At 50.3% G+C, this 10350-nt stretch overlaps 1 protein-coding gene across 4 annotated transcripts in view; it reads right to left on the bottom strand.

Moving 5' to 3' along the window:
• Nos1 (nitric oxide synthase 1 (neuronal)) overlaps positions 1-10350 on the bottom strand; it is a 180846-nt gene that overhangs the window by 69749 nt on the left and 100747 nt on the right. For all 4 annotated transcript variants that reach the window (XM_005396543.2, XM_013520394.1, XM_013520393.1 and 1 more), the window contains exon 3: positions 9237-9363. In XM_005396543.2, coding sequence (XP_005396600.1) covers positions 9237-9363 — 127 coding nt within the window. The remainder of the gene's footprint in view (positions 1-9236; positions 9364-10350) is intronic.

Below are 10350 nucleotides of genomic sequence, written 5' to 3'. Positions count from 1 at the left end.
AAAAAAAAAAAAAAAAAAAAAAAATTTTTTTAAAAGAGAAATTTGGAGACAGATGTAGCCATAAGGAGAATGGTGTGTGGTCATGGAGACGGCGAGCTACTGGCCCCGGAGGGCGGCCTGGCACACACCCCCCGCCAGCCTTCGGAAGGAACCAGTGCAGCTAACACTTTGGTCTCCTGGCCTCCACACCTGGGAGCCAGTAAATTCTGCCTGTAAGCCACCCAGGTGGCGGTATTTAGTTGCAGTCTCCCTAGCAAATGAATCCAGGCACGCAGGCTTCAGCTTGTACAAAGCCGGTAGTCTCTGATTCTTGTCCTGTTGGCACAGGCTGCGGCCCTTCCGTTAGGAGCCTGTGGCGGCCTGCCCTGCCTGGCTTGTCCTGAAATGAGGGCAGCGTGCTGGGGCCGACCTGGGCAGCCGGCCATCTGCACCAGGGGCCAGACGCCGCATGCTGTGTCCTTCCTACAGCCCCGGGGAGCACGGCTCCAACCTGTGGGGACCACCTCTCAGGGCAGCAAGAGTAACCTGCTTGCAGGCTGTGGCAGCTCGAGTTCCAGGGCCACAGACCCGCAAAGCAGCGGGCACCCTCCATCTGTGCAATTAAACAACTGCTACTTAGAGAACTTAACCAATTGTGTTTCATAGCTCGGAGTATAATTTCCTTGTGGTGCACCCAGAGGATTACATCAAAAGTGATTCATTCTGCTTTTTTTTGAGACGGTTCTCGCTACGTAGTTCCCCCTGGGCTTGAACTCCCTATGTAGACCTGGATGACCTTGAATTTGTGATCCTTCTGCCTCAACCTTCCAAGAGCTGGGATCGCAGGCGTGCACCACCAGACCCAGCCAAAGCGATTCATTCTTTACCATAACTCCCGCGGATGCCTGCAATTGCATACTCTCTCTCCTAATCCTGCTTCTGAGGCCCATGTGCTACAGTCTGTGGGCGATGGGAAGGGGGTGCTCCAGAGTTAAATACGTCGAAGTTAGTTTGGGAGCAGAGGGGGTTCAAGGATTTGAGAGTAAGTGGTGTTTAAAGTAGATTGTCCAAATCGCCATGAGATCACGGCACAGTCAGTCGGATGTTATTAGATGACTTTAAACTGGGTCCCATTACCGGACTAAAACGGATAGGTGCACTAGGAATTAATTTTTAAAACGAATCTAGTAATTATCTTGCGGCCTACTCCCATGATACTGCATTGTTCTGCGTGCAGCTATTCCGGGCAAGCACCTTTAACTCACTACCTGTGAATGTTGAAAGTGCGCGAGCTTTTGGCTTTGAAAATATCCTGAGACCCTCAGATAGTGAGTAGGTTGTGTCTCCCTTGACCTCAGAGTTTGGGGGCGGGCGCGGGGTAGTAACTGCTATCCATTTGAAAAGAAAGGAGGAAGAAACTGCCACTTGGACTCAGCTCAGCCTTCAGGGTTTGAATCCAGAGTGACGCAGTCAGTGAATGAGTGAGTGTGCAGAGAGGTGTCACTGATCACAGTGCCGCTGTCCCACCGGGCGCAGTTAGGACGGTCTGCACGGAATATATTTGCTACGAAAACAGTCAGCAAAATATGTGGAAATTCCAGCAGGGCTGCACCTAAGCACCGTCCTTTCAGGTCGCGCTTCCTGGCTGTGCCCTGGCGCTGACCCACTGGGCTGTTGCAAGACCTGGTGGCTGGCCTCTTTGTGAAGCGACCTGTGCAGGCCCGGGCATCACTGAGCAAGTGACACAGCTCAGAGGGGAAGGAACTGAGGCGCCAGCTGGATTTTGCTGTTCCCAGGGACCGAGAGAGGCCGCGTTCAGTAGCAATTCCTGGAAAGTGTCTTTGTGGTGGGTTCAATGCCTCAGTGCACCCTGCAAGCCTGAGAAAGGGGGATACCAAAGATACTTCACAAAGAATCCAACCTGGGAGTCCACCTGTGGTCATTTAGCTGGACCAAGGCCGGGGACAGCTGACCCCTGGGAGGCGGGGACAAATTGAGATGATTGGCAGCTTTGAGGTGAGGGCTTGGGGCACCCTCTGCATAGAGGAATTCACCTCCCACACAGGAGGTTAGAGAGAGGCCCAGGGAGGGGAGTAACCTACAGCCGCCCTGAGATGTCAGCCTGGTAGAGCTGATGGTGTCTGCTTTAGCGGCCTGGTGGGCCCTGTGTGTTACATGGATGCTAGAGTGTGTGCAACCCCACGTATCACAATGTGACACCTGGGTGTATGGCTGTGTCTACAGCTTATCTTACGAGAGGAAGTTTCTAGAATTGGAAGCAAATATTTGATGAAAAGATGGTGATGTGGCTTCAGGTCACTGATCATGTCCAATTTCATTTCTCCTTTTTTTTTTTTTTGGTGGTATTAGGAATTGAACCCAGGGCCTTTACACTGAGTTATATCCCAAGCTCCTTCTTTCTATTTTTTTTATTTTGAGACAGGGTCTCTCTAAGTCACTAAGCTGCCTGAAGTAGGCTCAAACTTGCAATCCTCCTGCCTCAGCCTCCCAGAGTGCCGAGATTATAAGCGTGTGCCACCATGTCTGGCTTTCGTTTGCTTTGGAGCAGCCTTGAGTAAATGTTGATTTGGCGCCTGGCCTGCACTAGGTCACGGCAGGTCCATCGGCCCATTGACTCTTCATGGTAACTCATTCTTCAGATGAGGAAACAGCGTCTGAGAGGCCAAGTGTCTCTATGGAAATTAGTAAGGCAGGGGCAACAGAGCTGGGCTGGGAATCCAGGTTATCAAAGTTCCCAGCCTTCCACTGGAGGCCTTACTGCATTTCTCTCTTGACACTCCTGGGCCCTGGACCTCTAGACCCACACTTCGTTAATGTGGATGACGGACATAATCACAGCAGCGAGAGATACAGCCTTTTCATGACGTATTGAGTGGTCTTTTCCTGTGCGTAAAACGGGGTTCATACTTCTTATTTTCTCTGCCTCACATTAGCAGTGTAAGGATTAGCAATATACTTTCATTAGCAAGATGACAATGAGCCAAACTGGAACATAGTAACAAATAGTGTTTGAATATTTATTCTGAGCCCAGCCCTGTAGAGTTAAGATTGGGCTCCAGGGCTCCATGGTCTGGGTTCAGATCCCTTCTTCATTACTTACAATGGGGCCCTCATCAAGCCACTAAACACTTTGTGCCTCAGTTTCCTCATCTGAAAAATGGGGAGAATAATAGCACAGTCACATTTCAATATCCACGGGAGACTGGTTCCAGGGTCCCCTGCAGATATAAAAAGCAGGATGCCTACGTCCCTTAATGGAACAGATGTAGTATGTGCCTAGAACCCACACACAGCCTCCTGTTACTGCAGGTTGGCTCTAGATGGCTTACACCGCAGGTGAATGCTATGCAAAGAGTTGTTACACTGTAATGTTTAAGGAATGACAAGGTAGCAAAGTCTGTATACACGCAGTACAGATGCAACTGGTTTTGAAGATTCCCCCTCTGTGGCTGACTGACTGCACATGGGAGTGGAACTCGCAAGGGGCCAACTGGACTTCACTGGCTTGGGCTGGAGATAAGACAGACTATGGACCTAAAGTGCCTAGTACAGGACCTGGCATCGCTCATTACATTATTAACTATTATTGAGGTGCTTGACAACACTTTTGCTGTTGTTTTGATTTTTAAGACAGGGTCTCACTGTGTAGCCCAGGTTGGCCTCAAACATGTGATCCTCCTGCCTCAGCCTCCTGCAGGCTGCAGGTGTGCCTGGCTTGGTGGACACCATTCTTTCACACACGTAGACCTCACTTCATTTGCCCCGGAACTAGAAGAGTCTATTAGCCACTAACAGGAAAGGGGCCTCAGTACTGATGTGAGTCCATAGATCGAGGCCACCAGCTGGGAGGGGGCCAATCCTGGTCCTATCCCTGAGTCTGTGGCCTCCACACTTCGGGAGAGTGAACCCCAGGGTTACAGTGGCCGCACATCTGCAAGGCGGCACTGTCACCGCTGTTACTGTTATTTTTATCCCGACATCATTAGTGCCCATGAGTCAGGGCCGACTGCAGTTTCTGCCAGCTTGAGGGTGGTGGCTGAGAGGTGTAGTTTGTCCTGCTGAGTGGCCAGGTCCTCCTGGTTATCAGCAGAGGGTGCACCAACTCCCAGGTAGATGAGAGATGAGAGATGAGAGGTGAGAGGTGAGAGGTGAGAGGTGAGAGGTGAGAGAGAAAGATGGGGAGAGAGGAGCCCTGGCACCCTTTGATCCTCTGGAGAGCGGGGAAGAAGGGGCCCGTGTGTGTCCCCATTGCCTGTCACTTGGAACCCTCCGGAGGCTGCGTTGGTCAGGGCTGATGCTCACCTGGAAGTACAGAAAGGCTTCTCAAGGGATTCTGACATTTTGAAAGCAGCCGGGGTCCCAGGATAAGGAACTGCCTGGTCGGGAGGGGGATTTCACAGAAAAGCCACAGCCTGACATCTGAGCAGTGTGGGCTTGGGGGGTGGGCGGGCAGCGTGGGTGGACGGCAGGAGGGCAGGACCCCGCGTGGGAACACCGCCTTCCCCAGGCCCAAGCCACCCCGGGCTGTGCCCATTAGACACCAATGTTTAATTAGTATCTGAGAGTAGAGCTTTGTCCCCAAGCATGCCATGGTTCTACCCCATCTCCCTCAGGAAAGCAAATGGAACAGGCCAGGAAAACGGGTGCTTCGTAAGAAGGGAGGCTGAAGAGAGCCCGACTGAAATCTCATGATTTTGCCTGGAGGACGTACATGAAGAAGTTTCTCATGTTTTTAATCCATGGTAGCATTTGTTAGCAGATGGTTATTTTAAAAGGGCTTTAGAAGGGTGTCTTAGGTGGCATTAGCAAGAAAGAACATCTCAGAGATCACCTAATGACCCTTAGCAGGAAAGACTGCAGGTCAGCCGCAGCCATTCCTTTTACTACAACGCCTTTCTCTTTGTTCTTCTTGGCAAACTCCTACTTAATCTTCAAAACCCAGTTCAATGTCACCTCTTGGTAAACCTTCCCTGAAGCCTGCTAAGGTATTTATGCTCCTAGCACTCTCTCTTTTATCCTGAATTGCACAGCATAAGCATCTCTCTCTTTGCCCCTGACTGTGAGGGTCTCAAAGGCGGCAAAGACAATATCTGCTCATCCTGATTCCACCCCAGGGACTATGCATGTGTGGGTTTTGGAGCAAAGTTTGGTGATGGCTGGAATGAATCACTATTCCTTCAGCGAGCTAACAGTCTGCAGAGTCAGGAAGTTCTTTCTTGGATCTCTCCTGCATTCAACTTGCTGCACCTGGTGCCTCTTGCCCGGGCCTGGGTGAAAGTGCAGACCAGCCGCTCCTCACTGCCGCCGTCCGCTTCTCTCCTCCTGACTAAGGGAAGGGGCAGTGGCTGGGTCGCTTCTTGTGTGATGAACAATCCCAAGGCCTGATGGATGCTTTGTAAAGCAGGGAATGTAGGTTACAACCGTGAGGAAGGAAGCTGATTCCAAGAGCTCCAGGCAGCGTGGCTTTGAGCGGGCAGCGGTGAGGCTAAGTATAGAAATCGGTTTTTCAGGGTGGAAAAAGAACACTGTGTTTTCTACTAATTTGTTCAGCCTAGGAGCATTTCTGAGGCCGCGGCTGTGGAGATGTCTAGCAGGAGAACAGGGCTGATTTCTTAGCTCTGGAGCTAGGCCTCCAGTATATCCCAGGGCTCAGGCGCTGCCTTCTTTTGGCTTTATTCCTGAGAGGCATTTGGAAAACCAAAGCTCAGACAGCTGAGCCGGGATGACCTCAAGGCCCGTGGCTTGAGGGTTTTGGGGTCACGGCCTACGTCGGGGAACGAAAAGCCCAGCCCTCGCTGATGTCTCCGCCAGAGGCTTCGGGCTGAGACTCCTTGCTGGTTTCACTGGACCCGCAGAGAATTGCATCTCTTCTCCTCTCCCAAGACCCTTGAAGTCTATTTCTTTTCTCTAAGGAAATGGGATTTCCATCTTCGAGGAGGCTCCAGGGCGCGTTCCTAACCCCTCCCTGATCCTTCATTACCGAGCCGGCAAAGAGGCCAGTGGTTCTGCTGAAATCATCTCTGCTGTGTCTTCAGTACTGAGCTCCGTTACTCAGATGCTGTTTTTGAAGAACCCCCTGTCTCCCTGTACTGGGGAGCAAACCCAGGGCTTCACACCTGTGGGAAAGCTCTCTACCACTCCCAGCCCTTTTCTTTTTAAATTTTGAGACAGGGTCTGACAAGTTGCTCAGGGTGACCTTGAACCTGGGCTCCTCCTGTCTCAGCCTTCCAAGTAGCTGGGATTACAGGTATGTATCACCATGCTTGGTGCAGACGGACATTCTTTAAACAAGGTGAGTTGCATGAAAGAAAGTGGCCACAGTTCTGCAGGAGGTTTCACTTTCATTCTGGTGGGGTTAAGGTCTCTTCCGCTTCATTCCATACCCAGAGTTCAAAGGCTACTGCAGACCAGGAATTATAAACTGTGATATGCAGAGGTTACTCGGAAGTGAGGTGAATCAGCAAAACAGCCAGGGTAGTTTCAAAAGCAGAGCATTTTTAGCTGGCGTTTAAAGCATAGAGCCCTTGCGTAGCATGTGTAAGGCCCTGGGTTCTATGCCTGCCCCCTGCCAAAAACGAGACACCCAAACAAACGAACAAAGCAAGCCGCCCATATTAAACATATAAGAATATTTTTGGTCAAAAAATGAAATCTTTCTCATTTTTTCCTGATGCATATGGATCTCTTGGTAATTTTATCTGTTGCTTATCATAAAGACATGGATTAAAAGAATATTTAACCTCTATCCTATTATAAGAAAATCAATAGCAATAGTGTTGTAATAATGACAATGGACACTTGGTCTCCAGGACAGGGTGACAACAGGGAACAAACTGGGGGTTCATACCCTGTCTAGAGAGGGCACCTACTAGACCATGCAGAGGGCTGCCCCCTAGATAAGCACTCGATGTCAGCAGATCATGCATGTTTTAAAGAAAAGTCGTAGATATTTTTATGTGAACCATTTGAAAAATGGCAATAAAGTAAAATATTGTGTAGACCTGACACGTCCTATCTATAGCCCGATGGCCGGTAAGTCCCTCTGTCATTCTTTGTCTGGGGAGGTGAAATGGTTGATACATTGTGTCAATTTGAGGAGTTTAGGAGTTTAATTCAGCAGGGGCCAGGGTCCTCAATTTGTAAACATCCTCATCCTGTGCAACAGGACAGCAGGGAGATGGTGTGAGTGCTACACCCACCCCGGGAGCAGGCGTCCTGCTTACAATGCAAAGAGGAAAAGAGGCTCGCTTTGCCCCCTTTTTGCTCTTGTTGCTTTTGCTGTCTTCAGCTGCTTTGAACTGTTGCCCCTGGGCCAAGCCACCCTGCCTTGGAGCCAGCTGATTATGGAAACCTGTACAAGCTGTGAGCTAAAAAAACCTTTCTTTCCTAAATTTTGGGCAGTGGGTATTTTGTCTCAGCAACAAGAGAAAAGTAAGCAGGACAGGAGGGTTCCAGGTATGGCCACACCCCTTCATGTTCCATTAAGAAACTAGAAAGGAATTTTAAATGAGATAAATTCACTTCTTCATCATGGATAAGAGTTCCTCAGTGCTCTGAGTAGGGACATTATTATAGTTGTTGCAGTTATTCATTGGGGATCGAATCCAGGGCCTCAAGCATGTTAAGCACATGCTGTACCAACCCATGCCCGACTATAGCTTTGAATTTTTTGTCTTTTGTTTTTCACTACTGAGATTGAACCTAGGGCTTTCACACTGACTGACATCCCCAACCCCTCTTTATTTTGAGATAGGGTCCTGCTAAGTCACTCACACTAGGCTTGAACTTGTGATCCTTCTGCCTCAGCCTGCCAGACTGCTAGGGTTCTGAGCGTGCGTCACCGTACTCTGATAACCTTAATTTTTGAAGACAGCGTACTAAATGCTTACAAGTGCATTCTTCCGCCAAACACTGCCAGGTATCACTGCTAGAGGAGGAGTCAACCATGAGCATCGTGGGTCTGACCCGAGCAGTCTCCCTGTCTTTCCGGGCTGGGCACCAACAACTAAGGCAAAGCAGTTCCCAACAAGGCTCTGGCATGTCCCATCCTCCCCACTGCAGTTCTGAGGTCTTATTTAGCCAAACTGGTATTATCAAAGGTGCCATCCACTGATCAGGTGGAGGGAAAAGGATGCAAGGTCACTCACCCCCTGCTGAGTGACTGGGCCAGCTGTTTCATAGCCTCCCCCTGCTCCGCTGCTGTGCACGGGGTGGGTAGGAAGCACATGACTCCCCTAGGTTGCTCTGGCCCAGCCACCAGCTGCCTGGGCAAGAGAGGGCAAGACACTGCTCATCTCCAGCCAAACAAGTTGTTCTTAGAAAAGGATGTGGACTCAGCTGTCAACACACATCTCAGCGGACCGTCAAAGACGGAACTTTTGATGACAGATGCCGTTGGCGAGGCTGTGGGGAAAGTCTCCTGCTTCTCTGGCAGGATGGGTACAGTCTCTGTGGTGAGCACTTGGGTGATTTCCCCAAACCACAAATGTACATGACTTTTGACTCAGAGATTCAGCTTCTAGGAATTTCTGTTTTCGGTAAGTCTGCTCATGTGCCATATGAGTTATCTGCACAACGTCACGGATGACGGCGCCATCCCAGCGAAACAGGGCAAATGGTCAAGTGTCCATTATAGAGGATTTACTCAATAAATGATGGCACAACCGAGAAACAGAATATTATGCAGCTGGCAAAAATAACCAGGTCTCTCTTCACCTGCTGCCTGGGACTTATCTACTAGTAATGTTGATAAGTGAAAAACCAACGTGCAAAACAATATACATAATAGGTTCTCATTTGCAGAAAAATATGAAAATAATATGCATGTGTATACATATCTGTCTATGTAGAAGATACTGCTCAAAGAATACACGAAACCAATCAATATTGCTGGCCTCTGGGGAGGGGAAGTGTGGCTGGGATTACAGGCGAGAAAAAAATGTATCACTAGGCATCTTGGATTGCATTTGAAAGCCGAACCTGTGAATGCCTTTTCTGGCAGAAACGGAATTCAAATTTGAAAAATGGCAAGCTCACAAGCAAATCCAAAGTAAAGGAACCTTGAAACAAAGCTGGACTTCACACCCCAGGACCAGCACTTCTGGCCCCAGGTGACCGCGCCCTGCTGCTTTGGGAGCTGGTTCCCTCCTTCCCCTCCACTTCCTGCCTGGGAGAAGACAGTCAGTGTCGAGCAGGGGATGGGGGCTCAGCTCACGCAGGCTGGCAGCCGCACTCACCTGCTCCTTTTCTGAATATGGGTTGTTGAGGACGACAGGCATGGTGCTCTTCCCCCGCAGGTCGTTGAAGACTCTGTCGTTCTCCCCGCCAAGGGCCAGAGCTTTGTGCGACTTGCTGTCCAGGTCCCTGAAAGGCAAGGTGAGCAGGTGAGGAAGGGGTGACATCAGGTTCGAGGCCTTGACCCGGCCTCCTGCCCTCGGTGTCTCACTCACCTATCTCTCTGCACAGCCAGTGGGCTCTGGGCTCCCAGCCTGCCACTTAATAAGGATTCCCCAGGGACAGATGGCAAGGCAGCGCCAGTGTTAAGCGTGAAAGTGAACTTGCCTGCTCTGGCCCCCCCTGGCTGGCTACGCCTATCCTTGTGGACGTCATTTCTAGGCAACCGTGACATGGACTTTACACATCCCTGTCCCCTTTGGGTTCACAGGATGCCTCGCTCGTGGAGGAATTCCATGCCCCAGGAGCCTCTGAACGCCTAGGTGCCCAGGATACTGAATGGCGGAAAGAGCAGTAGGTAGAAGCAGCGTGAAAGTCCTGTGGGCTGTGAGTCAGTCTGTCCTGACCAAGGCTCCGGGCTTTCTTTGAACAGGATAAACAGAATGCCTCTGCAACTCAAGGGAACATAGTAACAACAATAATAGTAGCAATACTATTCATAATGATAGCTGCTGTTTGTTAAGCGCTTACTACATGCCAGGCACGTTATGTGTCACGTCCGCCCCTCCACCCTGTGAGTGCCACCCTCCTGCCTCCTGGCCATCTCTTCTGACCCTTCCTCCATCCATTTTACTCTGGGATGTCTGGCGCCCAACTTTAATGCTTTTGGTCCCAGGCGTGGCGGCTGTCCCTTGCCTAGCCTCTGTCCATGTTCTGAGCTTTGAGGACGCCTCTGTCCCCAGCCTGCAGAGTCCCTGCAGCTGCATCAGAGCCCCGCTGGCTCCTCTGCTTGGATAGGTTTGCACTTATCACAGGGAGTATTCTGTTTTACCCTCTTTAAAATGTCACCAGCTCACACTCGGAGTGGCTCTTGATTACAGACATTTCCCATGTCAGTGGTTTATCTACACAGCGATTAAACAGGATCGTCTGGAGAGAGGGCTGCTCCAAATGTCA

Source organism: Chinchilla lanigera, unplaced genomic scaffold (genome assembly GCF_000276665.1).
Source record: "Chinchilla lanigera isolate Chin_1 unplaced genomic scaffold, ChiLan1.0 scaffold00054, whole genome shotgun sequence".
NCBI classification, from domain to species: Eukaryota; Metazoa; Chordata; class Mammalia; order Rodentia; family Chinchillidae; genus Chinchilla; species Chinchilla lanigera.
This window is presented reverse-complemented; position numbering and strand designations above follow the sequence as displayed.